Below are 17,291 nucleotides of genomic sequence, written 5' to 3' on the forward strand. Positions count from 1 at the left end.
GAAACGGTACAGTATAGAAGCATTCAGTATTTAAAATGAGGGGTTTCACAAATATTCAGTCAACCATCAAACCACGCCTTTTTTGCTAGTATTTCCAGTCTTGATGCAGTAGTGGATCATTATGGTACGTGGTCTGAAATGGGGATAAGCATAAAACCTGCTTCCAGCATAAAGGATGTATGCTCTCCTTATAGAAGCTTTATTAACTCTTTACCACTATATTTTTAATACATGTAACTTACGTTGTTTTCTTTGTGTTTTTCTTGGCTAGAACAATCTGATTTTTTGGAGGGAAATTAGTCATGCTCTCATTTCATAGAGATGATAATTACTTTGATATTTTGTTTATTTCATCATCTTTTGTAGGGGTTTTATCAAACAGTATACCTCATGTTGGTAACTTGTTGATATGATTCTGATCAGGTTCTTGATACTGCACATTTTTGTAATAAGTAGAACATCTATATGTAAGCATCCCGTTTTGTGAGCCAAGAGAGGACAGGACTGACTGTTTCATTTTACCTCAGTGAGTCAGTTTTTACTCATTACAGGGGCCTGGATGGTCCAGTCTAGTTGTCAAAGGGTCGGGGGAAATAATTGAAATTGACTTTTACATTGCTATTTTGCAATACTAGTTATTACTAAGCTTTGTAAAGAGTTTAAAGCATGGGCTCATTCACGTAGTACTCATGCTTTAAACAAAAAGCATAGAGATAAAAACAAACACTTTTTGATACAGCAAACAAATACAAATACCAGGCAGAACCCAGACGACTGAAGTGCTAAGCAGGGAGAAGGGCTAAAGGGACATCTTCCCCAGGCAAGTCATACCTCTCAGTGCAGACAGCCATTTCAAAAAAATAATTGTCTCTTCTCTACTCAGGTGCCCCATCTTTGCATTAAATTGTAGAGGATCATGCCAGCATATTCGACTCAGATACATGTCATTTGTTGTCAAGCAAGGTCTCATTTTTAGCTTTTTGAAAGTAATCAAGGAAACCCTTATGCATACATGATATATTGTTTTGTACAAAATCGCTCAGTGTAATTCTGTCTCTCTGGCTTTTTTCTGTACATTCTGGTGCTTCAATGGTGAGCTGCTTTGTCCAGTGATGTCACATTGTTGTGCATTAGTTGTGCGACTTCTTCGCTAGTTTTTTGTGTACCAGCTCAGTCGTGTTTTCAGAATGTGTAAGCTGAGACTCGGACTCTGTTTTGCAGGTACTCAGACACCTTTGCAATCATTGTTTGCTGAACCAGAATGCATCCATGTCATAAAGCTCTACTGTAGGAGCAAATTGTAGGAGCACTTAATAGATTAGTACTTCTTCTTGGGCCATAAGCAGCTTTGGATTGTCATCTTTACATATCTAGAAGTGCAATTTTCTTAGTCAGTAAAACGACAGATGGAGATGGTGTTAGTCACGGTGGCTGTAGTAATGATTTGTGATAGAAACATTTCTTGTTCAGCAGTATCATCACAGGATAGGTAGTACTTGTGGTTTGTAGAAAAAATTCCACTATGTTACCATATTTGAAAATGTCAAAACTCATAGCAACTCTCAAGTTGTCTGTTGAAACTACTCTTCTGTAAATAAACATCAAAGAAAGAAGAAAGCAAGGCTAAGTGTGATTTTTAATTCTTCACTTGATAATTATCTACTGCAGATAATCGTCTTTGAATATTGTCATTTATCACTTGAAAGAATCAATAATATACTATAAATTAAAAAATACAGGAATGGGAGAAACTCAATTAAATTATTTTCTTAAAGTTACTACCCCAGTTACACAACATATAATGTCCTTAGGGCCCAGGCTACACATTAAATAATTCCTGCATAGTAATAGCTGGTCCAGCTTCCCTTTGGGCACACTCGTCAGCCAGTTTACATGCCCTCAGTTGTTTTCTGCCCCACCCTTTTCACTCCAGCAGAGAATAATCAGTCAGTCTTAAAGATGTTGTTCTTCTATTAACCACCAGAGGGCAGTGTGATCCTTTCCATTGACTCTTGATAAGAAGCACTGTAACTTGGTACCACTCCCATTTGGAGAGATTAATGCCTGAGTTTTGGACCTCATGTGCTGTACTGACTTCATACCTGCCTTGGCTGCAGGATTTTTTTAATTTACAGATATAGTATATTCCTTACCTCCTCATTACTATTCAACACCTCAAGCACCGATTTCCCCTCAAAAAAAGGTGTGAGAAATATATGTGAATGTGTATACATTTGTGTCCGCTTGTCAGTCTGTCTATGCTTCTGTCTGGGTGTGCATGCTTGTGTGTTTGCGTTTGCACAATGGGGTGGTGGGGTCTGAGTGTGTTTGCGTGTGCACAGGGTAGTCAGACAGACTGACACAGGATAGACAGTTGATGGAGATAAGAGGGTGAAATGAGGGCACTGAGCTAAGACAGGATCAGTGAGGTGACATCACGTGGCAGAATCCCCAGAGAAGTTAGATAAAAGATCTCGCTGAGCGACAGAGGGCTCGGGCTCACTATCTTCAGCCACTCATCACCGTTAATCAGAGGGCCAGGCTCCTCTGCAGAACTCTGAGAGAGGGAACATATGCACTAGACAAATGAAAACACGCATTGCATGCATTCATTCTCATATTTTATTGCACTCACCAATGCACCTGTCTGAATGTGTAACGTGTATTGTTAAAGTGTGCAGTGTGTGTCCGTCCGCCAGCAGCTGAGTGGTCTCTGGGCTAGTTCAGCATGCCTCATATTTCATCGGAGAAGCAGGCAAGAGGAGTTCAGCGCTTCAGGTGAGGGCTGGACTCATGAGGTACAGTACAACTCACTGCTTGCGGGGAAATGCACAAAGCTCTTGAATCAGTCCAGTCATTATGACTCTGCCTGCTTCTGCTATGGTTGTAGTGTACAGTACTACTCCAGTCCCCACATTGAGCCTTAGTTCTGCATGTTTACTGAACTCTATGTGCTCTCTGACAGTTCAAAGCGTACAGTAAGACCCCCTGGGTTTGCAAGTATCTGTACATCTTTACATTTTTTTGTGCTAGCTTCGCTCTCTTTCTCTGCATTCATTTGACTATTCTCTGAAATAACTATGATGAAGCAATGGTACTTACAGGTAAGACATTTTTCTCAACGTCTGCTATACTGTGGGTTGTAACCTGCCATTCAAATATTCCCCAAACTAAGAAGCGACAGCCTGAGGAGAACGAGAATGAAGGAGGATGAAGCAGAGGATAAATGAATGAAGTAAGGGAGGTAGCGGGGGATTTGAGAGGGAAATGAATGAGAGGAAAGTCACCTGCTTTATTTGGACTACATATCTCTGGAATCATATTAAATCCTGTGTGCTTTACAATAAGCTTTAAAATACCCTATAAAGTAGCTGTAAAAGGTGAGCTCACAGGGGCATGGCTGTCAGAGAAACCAGGGAGCTGTCAGTGATGGCTGTGGACTTCTTCTCTCCCCTGGGTTCTGTGGGGCGCTCTCCATTCACTGTTGGCTGGACACCATTGGATCCCAGAGGGGGAACAGCTTTAAAACTCACTGTATACCAATTTTCTATACTGAAACCTTGGGCAAAGTGTGACACTGTTATTTGAAGTGAATAAATGGTGCATCCTTGTTCCCTTTTCCAGACAAGTGAAAGGATGCGATGAAGAAGCTTCATTATGTTACAAAGATACAAGTGCCAATGTTGGATTTGTAACATCATAAAGTCTTATCCTTCATTTTCTCTCTCCTACTTCAGTCCAAACCACACAGGTCCATGGCTGATAAGGGAATGTCTTGAATCTGACTGACAGCATGCCTGTCTCCCTGGCTTTACCTAGGGCCAACAGTGAGTTGATCCAACTATAGTTGTGAGCCAACCATGGCAATGAAAACCTTTAGCTTTGGGCAATGCATGTGGATTTAAGCCTGCATGGTGCCTGCCAGTTAGGGCCGGCTCAGAGTAAAGTGCTGGCTCCTGGCCATCAGTCATCCAACAAGGGTTTTCGTGCCCTTACATTATGTCCAACTCTGACCTGATGACAAAGCTGCAGGAGCTTGAATCTCTGCGTACACAACACTAGGCCTGGCAGAGTCATATCAACACACAGGTTATCTAAACTCAAGGGATATAATTCTACCTGTGTTGCCTTCAGCAACAGCAGTGACAGCCAACTTTATGGGGCTAACTGTCTCTGAAATATGGGACTTGCATTGGTGTTTATGACGTGAATGCAATGCTCGTTGCATTTCCCCCTGCTTTTGTTGTTGGCTTTGCTGCGTAAAGGAAGAGGTAATGCAACAGAATGCTACAGAAATAACCTGGGTTTTTTCATTGCCAATGACAAAAAGTCATAATAAAATTCCTTTGAGAAAGCAAAAGCATTTATGGGCATGTGTTGCATCCAGTGATAATAACCTCAATGCTTAAAACTCACAATAAAAAAAAACTGATTAGATTTCATTCACAAACTGAGCCTTCAATCCATTATGAGTGAATGATTTCCATAGTATGTCCACTATATCTCATTATAGGAATCAAACTTTGCTAAATTGTGATAATAACGTGCAGATTTTTTATTATTTTAGGCTGGATTTTCTCTCTTGACGAGAATCCATTTTAAACACATCCATGTGCACAGTTTGGAGCACCATGCAACACAACACAACACACTATCCCCTCAGCATGTGTCGAAAATTACAAAACAATGACTGTAGTTCTGCATCCTAAACAGAGATGTGGTGAGAATGAGTCATTATTTGTAGAGGTTTGTGTAGTACAAAGCTGGCTGCTGTCTGTGGCAGTGTTTGGTAGTGCAATAATGCTAGCTGGGCCTGATGCAGAAGACTTATTTCCACATCAGTGAATGATACAAACTGAATCTCAGTGGGCTGGGTGACCCACTTTTCAGCTCTCCAAGTCTATGTAAGCGTTGTGCCCTGCACATCACACAGCACTCGGCCGTTATCTAGATTCACTCACATGTTTCTGCCAGCTTACTGTGGCCAAAGGGAAACAGCAAGGCAAGCAAGCCATTAACATTGTATCATAAAGAGCACCAAGAATGGCAATAAAAATAATTTGTTGTAGAACTTATATATGCTTTAGTTTTACCATCACAGCTCTGATTAAGAAGCTTTGTAAGTATTGTAGACTGAATTTAAAAATAAATTGGTCACGCCATGTCATTCTATTTCTATTCTATTCTATTCTGCACATGAACTATTTAAAAAGTGATTTACAAAGTAGTAGGAAAAACAAGGAACAGTTTGGTGTAACTGGTAGCAGGCAGAATATGAACAGGTAAACACTCAAACAAAAACTAGAAACTGGAAGGCTACAGCAGCAAAACACAAGTGGTCTAATACAGTGTGAGGCAATAGTGTCAATCCACAGCACATTTAATCATTAAAATCAAGCAAATTTAACATATTGCCATTCTGCCATCATTGAGATGAAAGAAAGGGTTCCCATTTTTTTCAAGTCTGTTTTTAAATAATGCATATTTATATAACAGTTTTAAGTCACTGAAATTATTCCTAAGTCCATACTGACCCTGAAATGATCCTCCTCTAACGTGAGTCGAGGAGGACAAAATATTTCAGGGCCAGTAAAGAGAGAGGGAATGACTACAGCCACCAGTTAGTCTTTCAATGTACACTAGAAATGGGCATTTGAGTGTTGTTTTAATAAACACTGCGTTACCTATTGAAAAGTTTTTATCATAACCTGGGTCTCCATACCCTACCTGCTTGGAAATCAGAGATGCAAATACTATAGTATCTCCATGGTTTAAAATCCAGCTTTTGTATTTACTAATAAATAAAATAAATACAAATGCTGGTCAAAAGAAGCTAGCGTTTAATACTTCATATTTTTTTGTTGCTATTTTTAATATAATAATAACCTTCATCTTCCCATAGTCCTTTATTTAGCTGAACCTTTCTCAGGTCTTATAAACAAATATAAAAAAGTACTGATATGCATCATGTACTTTCGAAATAAATTGGCTGTTTGAGTTATGTCCATTATCAGACACTGCTGATTAAGAGGAAGAAGTCGGGTGACATAGTATAAAGAGGGAAAAAGTCTATTTAGGGAGGGGGTCAGGAGTCAAAGAAATAGTACTTTCAACCAAGGGATCACTGTTTGTGTCCTGTCTAAAACCAAAAGTCCACATGTCCACACATAATCTTTTCCTGAACCTAACCAAGTAGCTCTGTTGCATAAACACAATCAAGTAGTTCCATTTCACAACGTTAACCACATGTTTAAAACTGCAACTGTTTTTGCAACGTTAAATAGATGATATATTTAATTTATAATTATCAGTTAAAATGTTTAAATGGCAAATGTTTACAGTCAAAGATGGAAGCATTCCAAGAAAGAAAAAGTGCCACAATGAATAGAACTTAGAGCAAGACTCTATTTAGAACATTCTATGACATCACAGAGAGATGGAATGTGTCTGTGATGTGACTCACATATGTGGAGCTCAGTTCAGATCACACATTCATTAAAAGCAACTTTACAGTAGGAGAGAGTACTTCCAGAGACACTTCAACTTCACAGTGAGAAAGATAACTTTCAAAAAGACTTAAAGATGAAATTCCAGAGTTTTTATCAGTATGGACTGAAGAGTTTGGTGGAGTGTATTTCCAGAGCGACACTCCTCTCACAACCTGAGGACATCCCACACTTTTTACAACAGTATTTGTCTGAGCTGATCAGTTTCAAGAGCTGTCATCCTGACACTGATCCCAAGGTTGTTTCTTTCCACTACCAACAGATGTGGGGTAAGCTATTGTTTAAATTTATAAAATATGATATTTTAAGTAATCATTTTTGATGTGCCAGCTAATGCAATCAGATCCTTTCCTCATTAAACACCTGTGATAAAGATAAAGGAAAGTCAAATGATCAAGTAAACCCTACTCAACTGTCAAACTTATCAAAAATGCTTCATCAGTTTTAATCCAGCGCTAGTTTAGTCTAAGTATTGAAACAAACTCAAAAGGCTTTAATTAGAATTTCAGTCATAATTGGGACATCACTAAATTTTTTTAAAGATGAATACATTTTTTCACCACTTTTTTACTAGGGACATGTTTTAGAAAAGATGTAGTATATTCTAATCAGGGATGCATCGATACCTATAACAGTATTGGGAAACGGATCCGATACTGTGTTCATGTAGTCGTACAAGTACTAGTCAAACACTACTCCGATGTTAGCTGTGTGTCTGCAAGGTATTGCAAGCCCTGCGAAACTTTAGCGAGTGTCTGGTCAAGAGAGAGCGTGTGTGATGAGGAATATGAAGTTATCAACAACAAGTACAGCTGTAAACATAGCAATGCGTTGTGTATAAGGTTTATTTGTCTGTGAATCAATGCTACAACTCCTCAATACCCGTGACTGAAGCTTAGATCCCATATGTTGCTTATCTTTTTACTCCACTACATTTAGTTAACTGACAGCCTAAGTTACAAGTAACTTCTAAGATTACAATTTTTCATTCCCATCTTGTCCAGTGAAAACTATGTATGTCCAAATTTGGAGATTAAAATTAAGCAGGATTACAAATATTTTAAACATTAAAGCCAGTTAAATCAATTATTAAATTGTCTTATTTAGGAACTTTTTTTTTTTCACTTTAGTTTTTATTTTGTTTTCACAACTGTACATTCTTGTCAATATACAAAATGTTTACCAGAGTGTAAACCGATAAAGAAAGACTAAAATAAAAAGAAGCAAACAAACAAAACCAAACATGATAGCCACAAGAATAAATTAAGACATTTCTCTAGGCCACCTCTTTGCAAACAGATCCTCCCTCAAACTTAACACACAAGTCAATCTTTCCATTGTCCTTATTTCCTGTATGACATCAAACCATTGATCCTGCTTAGTAGAATCAGGTTTAAACCAACTTCTAGTGATGGTCTATTTAAGAACTACAATACAAGTTTGACAGTAATCAGTGTTGAGTAGCCTACTGTTGGTGAGGTTTACATTGTTTTGAGACTTGCTCAATTTAAACTTTTTTTTGAAAAGTAAATAAATGTAATAAGTAACAATACTTTAATGAAGTAATAAATAAATTGAAATATAAAATTGAAAAAAAGGAAAAAAGTGGAATTGTTTCATCACTTGCCCTAATATTATGTATTTTTAAATTGCCTTTTCCAGAGAATAATTTCCTAAGAACAACAGAGACTCCACTCACCACGATCGAGACATCACAACATGTTCCATTTCAGTCCGAGTTGGAAGGGACCATGACGAAGCTCTTCTCAGAAGCAGCTAAAAATCAACCATTGACATCCAATGACCCCAGTAAGCCCGCTAGACTTCCGACTTCCCCAATACCAGCTGTGAAACCCATAGTTAGTCTCCCACCCAATCCTCATGAGAAAACCAGAGGTAGCCCCGTATCTGGTAAGGATGTGTCCCCTAAATCGAGAAATGAGTCACCAATGGGCAAGAAGATACCAGAAAGACCCCAGCAGACAACACATCCTACAAAATCAGCAGCTAAAACTCAACCATTGACATCCAATGACCCCAGTAAGCCCTCTAAACTTCCGACTTCCCCAATACCAGCTGTGCCACCCATAGTTTCTCTCCCACCCATAGTTATTCTCCCACCCAATCCTCATGAGAAAACCAGAGGTAGCCCCGTATCTGGTAAGGATGTGTCCCCTAAATCCAGGAATGAGTCACCACTGGGCAAGAAGACACGAGAAAGACCCCAGCAGACAACATATCCTACAAAATCAGCAGCTAAAACTCAACCATTGACATCCAATGACCCCAGTAAGCCCTCTAAACTTCCGACTTCCCCAATACCAGCTGTGCCACCCATAGTTGGTCTCCCACCCAATCCTCATGAGAAAACCAGAGGTAGCCCCGTATCTGGTAAGGATGTGTCCCCTAAATCCAGGAATGAGTCACCAATGGGCAAGAAGACACGAGAAAGACCCCAGCAGACAACATATCCTACAAAATCAGCAGCTAAAACTCAACCATTGACATCCAATGACCCCAGTAAGCCCTCTAAACTTCCGACTTCCCCAATACCAGCTGTGCCACCCATAGTTAGTCTCCCACCCAATCCTCATGAGAAAACCAGAGGTAGCCCCGTATCTGGTAAGGATGTGTCCCCTAAATCGAGAAATGAGTCACCAATGGGCAAGAAGACACCAGAAAGACCCCAGCAGACAACACATCCTACAAAATCAGCAGCTAAAACTCAACCATTGACATCCAATGACCCCAGTAAGCCCTCTAAACTTCCGACTTCCCCAATACCAGCTGTGCCACCCATAGTTTCTCTCCCACCCATAGTTATTCTCCCACCCAATCCTCATGAGAAAACCAGAGGTAGCCCCGTATTTGGTAAGGATGTGTCCCCTAAATCCAGGAATGAGTCACCACTGGGCAAGAAGACACGAGAAAGACCCCAGCAGACAACATATCCTACAAAATCAGCAGCTAAAACTCAACCATTGACATCCAATGACCCCAGTAAGCCCTCTAAACTTCCGACTTCCCCAATACCAGCTGTGCCACCCATAGTTTCTCTCCCACCCATAGTTATTCTCCCACCCAATCCTCATGAGAAAACCAGAGGTAGCCCCGTATTTGGTAAGGATGTGTCCCCTAAATCCAGGAATGAGTCACCACTGGGCAAGAAGACACGAGAAAGACCCCAGCAGACAACATATCCTACAAAATCAGCAGCTAAAACTCAACCATTGACATCCAATGACCCCAGTAAGCCCTCTAAACTTCCGAATTCCCCAATACCAGCTGTGCCACCCATAGTTAGTCTCCCACCCAATCCTCATGAGAAAACCAGAGGTAGCCCCGTATCTGGTAAGGATGTGTCCCCTAAATCCAGGAATGAGTCACCAATGGGCAAGAAGACACGAGAAAGACCCCAGCAGACAACACATCCTACAAAATCAGCAGCTAAAACTCAACCATTGACATCCAATGACCCCAGTAAGCCCTCTAAACTTCCGACTTCCCCAATACCAGCTGTGCCACCCATAGTTAGTCTCCCACCCAATCCTCATGAGAAAACCAGAGGTAGCCCCGTATCTGGTAAGGATGTGTCCCCTAAATCCAGGAATGAGTCACCAATGGGCAAGAAGACACCAGAAAGACCCCAGCAGACAACACATCCTACAAAATCAGCAGATAAAACTCAACCATTGACATCCAATGACCCCAGTAAGCCCTCTAAACTTCTGACTTCCCCAATACCAGCTGTGCCACCCATAGTTTCTCTCCCACCCATAGTTTCTCTCCCACCCAATCCTCATGAGAAAACCAGAGGTAGCCCCGTATCTGGTAAGGATGTGTCCCCTAAATCCAGAAATGAGTCACCAATGGGCAAGAAGACACCAGAAACACCCCAGCAGACAACACATCCTACAAAATCAGCAGCTAAAACTCAACCATTGACATCCAATGACCCCAGTAAGCCCTCTAAACTTCCGACTTCCCCAATACCAGCTGTGCCACCCATAGTTTCTCTCCCACCCATAGTTATTCTCCCACCCAATCCTCATGAGAAAACCAGAGGTAGCCCCGTATCTGGTAAGGATGTGTCCCCTAAATCCAGGAATGAGTCTCCAATGGGCAAGAAGACACGAGAAAGACCCCAGCAGACAACATATCCTACAAAATCAGCAGCTAAAACTCAACCATTGACATCCAATGACCCCAGTAAGCCCTCTAAACTTCCGACTTCCCCAATACCAGCTGTGCCACCCATAGTTAGTCTCCCACCCAATCCTCATGAGAAAACCAGAGGTAGACCGGTATCTGGTCAGGATGTGTCCCCTAAATCCAGGAATGAGTCACCAATGGGCAAGAAGACACCAGAAAGACCCCAGCAGACAACACATCCTACAAAATCAGCAGCTAAAACTCAACCATTGACATCCAATGACCCCAGTAAGCCCTCTAAACTTCCGACTTCCCCAATACCAGCTGTGCCACCCATAGTTTCTCTCCCACCCATAGTTATTCTCCCACCCAATCCTCATGAGAAAACCAGAGGTAGCCCCGTATCTGGTAAGGATGTGTCCCCTAAATCCAGGAATGAGTCACCAATGGGCAAGAAGACACGAGAAAGACCCCAGCAGACAACATATCCTACAAAATCAGCAGCTAAAACTCAACCATTGACATCAAATGACCCCAGTAAGCCCTCTAAACTTCCGACTTCCCCAATACCAGCTGTGCCACCCATAGTTAGTCTCCCACCCAATCCTCATGAGAAAACCAGAGGTAGACCGGTATCTGGTCAGGATGTGTCCCCTAAATCCAGGAATGAGTCACCAATGGGCAAGAAGACACCAGAAAGACCCCAGCAGACAACACATCCTACAAAATCAGCAGCTAAAACTCAACCATTGACATCCAATGACCCCAGTAAGCCCTCTAAACTTCCGACTTCCCCAATACCAGCTGTGCCACCCATAGTTTCTCTCCCACCCAATCCTCATGAGAAAACCAGAGGTAGCCCCGTATCTGGTAAGGATGTGTCCCCTAAATCCAGGAATGAGTCACCAATGGGCAAGAAGACACCAGAAAGGCCCCAGCAGACAACACGTCCTAAAAAATCAGCAGCTAAAAATTTACCATTGACATCCAATGACCTCAGTAAGCCCTCTAAACTTCCGACTTCCCCAATACGAGCTGTGCCACCCATAGTTTCTCTCCCACCCAATCCTCATGAGAAAACCAGAGGTAGCCCCGTATCTGGTAAGGATGTGTCCCCTAAATCCAGGAATGAGTCACCAATGGGCAAGAAGACACCAGAAAGGCCCCAGCAGACAACACGTCCTAAAAAATCAGCAGCTAAAAATTTACCATTGACATCCAATGACCTCAGTAAGCCCTCTAAACTTCCGACTTCCCCAATACCAGCTGTGCCACCCATAGTTTCTCTCCCACCCAATCCTCATGAGAAAACCAGAGGTAGCCCCGTATCTGGTAAGGATGTGTCCCCTAAATCCAGGAATGAGTCACCAATGGGCAAGAAGACACCAGAAAGGCCCCAGCAGACAACACGTCCTAAAAAATCAGCAGCTAAAAATTTACCATTGACATCCAATGACCTCAGTAAGCCCTCTAAACTTCCGACTTCCCCAATACCAGCTGTGCCACCCATAGTTTCTCTCCCACCCAATCCTCATGAGAAAACCAGAGGTAGTCCCGTATCTGGTAAGGATGTGTCCCCTAAATCCAGGAATGAGTCACCAATGGGCAAGAAGACACCAGAAAGATCCCAGCAGACAACACGTCCTAAAACATCAGCAGCTAAAAATCAACCATTGACATCCAATGACCCCAGTAAGCCCTCTAAACTTCCGACTTCCCCAATACCAGCTGTGCCACCCATAGTTAGTCTCCCACCCAATCCTCATGAGAAAACCAGAGGTAGACTGGTATCTGGTAAGGATATGTCCCCTAAATCCAGGAATGAGTCACCAATGGGCAAGAAGACACCAGAAAGACCCCAGCAGACAACACGTCCTAAAAAATCAGCACCTAAGGATAAACCATTGACATCCAATGACCCCAGTAAGCCCTCTAAACTTCCAACTTCCCCAATACCAGCTGTACCACCCATAGTTATTCTCCCACATATTCCGCAGAAAACCAGAGGTAGCCCCGTATCTGGTAAGGATGTGTCCCCTAGATCCAGGAAAAAGTCAACAATGGGCATGGGGAGGATGCCAGAAAAGGAGAGAAGCAGTTCTTCAGAAAGCATAGCACTGAGGTATAAAAAGGCAAAACCAAAAGATAAAGAAGTAAGTATACCAAATAAAAGACAACCCCAAGGACAAAAGGAACCAAAATGGGACCCTACAGCAAGACCTAAGACACAGATGGAGGAGGAGCAAGGGAAGCAGTGGAATCAGTCACCCTTATTACCTGAGAGGCCCAGAAGGGCGAGGTTTCCGGGTGCAGCCTTCCCTCCCCACACATTCCCTCATTTTAACCATACTTCCCAAATCATAAGATACAAACGTTTGCGTATAAGTTCCTCACTTTTAGGCCATGGTGATCCTGAGTAAGTAGTAGTTAAATCATTTGAGTTTACAATGGCTTCTTAAAAATATATGAAACATTAGTTAGTTTAAAGATTAAAAATTAAAATTAAAATTAAAATTAAAAATTAAAATTTAAAAATAAAATTAAAATTAAAATTAAAATTAAAATTAAAATTAAAATTAAAATTAAAATTAAAAATTAAACAGTTAAAATTAAAAATTAAAAATTAAAAATTAAAAATTAAGAACATTAAAATTAAACAGTTAAAATTAAAATTAAAATTAAAGAAAATAATATTAAACAGTTAAAATTAAAATTAAAAAAATAAAATTAAACAGTTAAAATTTAAATTAAAATTTAAAAAATGAAACAGTTAAAATTAAAATTAAAATAATTAAAATTAAAATAATTAAAATTAAACAGTTAAAATTAAAATTAAAAGAATTAAAATTAAAAACATTTAAAAAAAACATTTAAATTTAAATTAAAAACATTTAAATTTAAATTTAAATTTAAATTTAAAAAATGAAACAGTTAAAATTAAAATTAAAAGAATGAAACTTAAAAGAATTAAAATTAAACAGTTAAAATTAAAATTAAAATTAGAAAATTGAAAATTAAACAGTTACAATTAAAATTAAAATTAAAATTAAAAAAAAATGTAATTAAACAATTAAAATTAAAATTAAAATTAAAATAATTAAAATTAAAAGTTAAAATTAAAATTAAAAGAATTAAAATTAAACAGTTAAAATTAAAAAGAAAATTGAAAATTAAACAGTTAGAATTAAAATTAAAAGAATGAAAATTAAAAAAATTAAAATTAAACAGTTAAAATTAAAATTAAAATTAAAAGAATTAAAATTAAAATTAAAAATAAAAAATTAAAATTAAACAATTAAAATTAAAATTAAAATTAAAAACATTAAAATTAAAAAATTAAAAAATTAAAAAATTTAAATTTAAATTTAAATTTAAATTTAAAAAATGAAACAGTTAAAATTAAAATTAAAAGAATGAAACTTAAAAGAATTAAAATTAAACAGTTAAAATTAAAATTAAAATTAGAAAATTGAAAATTAAACAGTTACAATTAAAATTAAAATTAAAAATTAAAAAAAATGTAATTAAACAATTAAAATTAAAATTAAAATTAAAATAATTAAAATTAAACAGTTAAAATTAAAATTAAAAGAATTAAAATTAAACAGTTAAAATTAAAATTAAAATTAGAAAATTGAAAATTAAACAGTTAGAATTAAAATTAAAAGAATGAAAATTAAAATAATTAAAATTAAACAGTTAAAATTAAAATTAAAATTAGAAAATTGAAAATTAAACAGTTAGAATTAAAATTAAAATTAAAAATAAAAAAAAATGAAATTAAACAATTAAAATTAAAATTAAAATTAAAACAAAATTAAAATTAAAATTAAAATTAAAATTAAAATTAAAATTAAAATTAAAATGTAATCCTAACATGGTCTGCAAACTACAATTAGCCAATGGATCGGATCTTACAGGATGTAACTATTTCTGTGACCTCATGTGTATTCTTTGAAGGCAGTTGAGACTGTCCAACTGCTGCTTCTGCCTGATCTCGTCTACTTGCCAGGTAAGGTGCAGCTCAACTCAAAAGGAGCCTATTGCCTACAATCTGATTGGCAACTTGAGACGTAAGAACAGAGTAGGAGTTGAGAGATGACGTCAATGAACAGATTTTTTCAAAAGTAGCAAGTCTACACTCAGTTAACAGCATATTTTTTACTAATTAAAAGATAAATCATCATCAGACTGTATAAAAAAAAATCATGCCTTGCCTGTTTTGATATATGAAATACAAAAACATCTTAACAGCATAAAAACAGCTCCTTAGTGCGATCTGCAATGCACTTATCTAGTCTGGTTTACACTACTAATACAAAATGACTGTCAGGGTGAAGGACTATATATCTTGGCTTACTGAGGGCTTATTACTCATGGCCAGGGTCCATGTGTAGCCTCCACCTTGTTATGTTTACGCCATAGGATCTCAATATGGTAAATTTCAGATGCATTGCTTGTACTGCACCATTCTGCATCCCTACGTTGTATTTGAGATGTAAGAGAACTTAGAAAATCTTCAGGAGTCAATTCAATTTCATCTAATTCAGAAGGAGTTATATGCGTTTTTTTTTCTATTGGGTCGAACCAGGGAGCATCTACAAAGCAAAAAAAATGGTTGAGTTCAGGCTTTTCAAAGTTTCAGTTTTCAAGCTATCTTATAGCAGCTGAGCCTCACCAAGAACCTGACTAGCTCTTGCAAAGGGACTGTTTGGAGGGCCTCTGGGGAGAGAGGGAAATTCATATCATGTCATGTGTCATGTGAAGACATTTTTTCTCTGCCATGTGTGTGTTAATTGGGACTGCAGTTTATTGCTAATCAGCATGCACCAGTATCCTCTGTCTTAGGAGATATCAACAACAGTACTCTAAATGTTTTGTTGAAGGAATTTTTTGACAAATCAAAAGCAATCAAATCTGAGCACAGATTGAACCAAGACTTAAGACTCTGAACAATTGACATTTTCATGGTATATGATACTATGATATTTTGTGTTTGACATACTATATTTTCAAATTTTTTAGGGGTTGTTATGGCATACTGTACTATGACTATTTGTGTGAATGTTTCCTGGTGTACTAAACTATGACATACTTTATGACATTTTCTATGACTTTCTGCAGGTTGACTTTTATGACAAATGTTATATTGACTTTTTTATGACTTTTTTAAGAAATACTTTTATAACATGCAATACTCTGGATTTTTAGGACACACTATACCGTGACCTTTTTATGTATTTCTTTATGGCATACTACAATACTGTGACGTGCTATGTGACACTTTTTATGAGATGCTTTACTACGATTCTTTCAAGACTTTTCTATGACATACTGTACTATAAAATTGGTATGAGTTTTTTATAACTTCCTTAACTATGCCTTTTGTGACATTCTATACTATGACCTTTTATGATTTTGTTATGGCATGCTATTCTATTACTTTTACTGACATGTTTTGACAAACAATTTTTATGTAATACTGTACTTTTTTATGAAAATCACTTTTGTTGACCTCCTATTTAATGACTTCTATCCTATTCATTTCCGTAACATACTATATGATGACTTTATTGTTTATTTTTTGTCACACTATTATACTATGACTTTTTGATGACTTTTTTTGACTTGCTATACTATGATATTTTTGTAGCTTTTATCGGCATGCAATACTATGACATTTTTTTTTCCTTTTTTCTGACTATTTGGACATGCTTTACGATTACTTTTTTTTCCCGAACATATTATACTCAGACTTTTTTTATTCCTATTTTTTGCCATGCTATACTATGACTTTTAAATTACGTTTTTAAGCCTGCTATACCGAGACTTTTTATAACTGTGTTATTACTTTTTTCAGCATGCTGTACTATGGCTTTTTCTGACATACTATTCTAAGACCTTTTTATTACTTTTTTCGACCTGCTATACTAAAGAACAAAAAAACTGAAATTTAGGGACAGCGTTTCGGTACACAGACCAAGTGACGTTGTCACTTAATATCTCTGAATGCAAGTGAAGAAGACAGTGTGCAGGAGTTGTTTTTTTCTGTATTGTCTACCCTAGGTATTCTCCTACGCACTTGTCTACCTACTGGTGTGGAATAGTTTACCCTTTTCTTGACATGCTATACTATGACATTTTAATGACTTTTTTTGACACACTAAACTGTGACTTTTTTCTGACGTTTTCTTGACATGCTATACTATGACATTTTCTTCACTTTTTCTGATATAGTATAAAATTACTTTTTTAAATGCTATAATATGTATTTTTAATTACTTTTATAACCTACTTCTTTTGAGGTTTCATCGACATGCTATGACCTTTTTCGACAACCTGTACAATGACTTTTTATTACTTTTTTTTGACATGCTATACTGTGACGTTTTCCAACATGCTATACTGTGACGTTTTCCTACATACTATACTGAAACCATTTCATTACTTTTCCAGACATGTTAAACATGACTTTGTCTTTTTTATGATTTTTTTCTGGCGTTTTATTGACATGCTATACTATGACTTTTAAATATTTTCTTTCGACACACAATTTTGTGTCTTCTTTCTGGCATTTTATCGACATGCTATAAGATGACTTATTTCAACATACAATACTATGTTTTCTCCATG

At 37.6% G+C, this 17,291-nt stretch overlaps 1 protein-coding gene across 1 annotated transcript; it reads left to right on the forward strand.

The window, feature by feature from the left end:
• Positions 1 to 8,257: 8,257 nt before the first annotated feature.
• LOC129105713 (mucin-2-like) lies at positions 8,258 to 16,781 on the forward strand. The gene is made up of 3 exons (XM_054616886.1): positions 8,258 to 12,780; positions 14,619 to 14,670; positions 16,725 to 16,781. Exons 1-3 carry the CDS (start codon positions 8,258 to 8,260, stop codon positions 16,779 to 16,781), a joined length of 4,632 nt encoding a protein of 1,543 aa, XP_054472861.1.
• The last annotated feature ends 510 nt before the right edge of the window (positions 16,782 to 17,291 follow it).

Source organism: Anoplopoma fimbria, chromosome 2 (assembly GCF_027596085.1).
Source record: "Anoplopoma fimbria isolate UVic2021 breed Golden Eagle Sablefish chromosome 2, Afim_UVic_2022, whole genome shotgun sequence".
NCBI lineage: Eukaryota > Metazoa > Chordata > Actinopteri > Perciformes > Anoplopomatidae > Anoplopoma > Anoplopoma fimbria.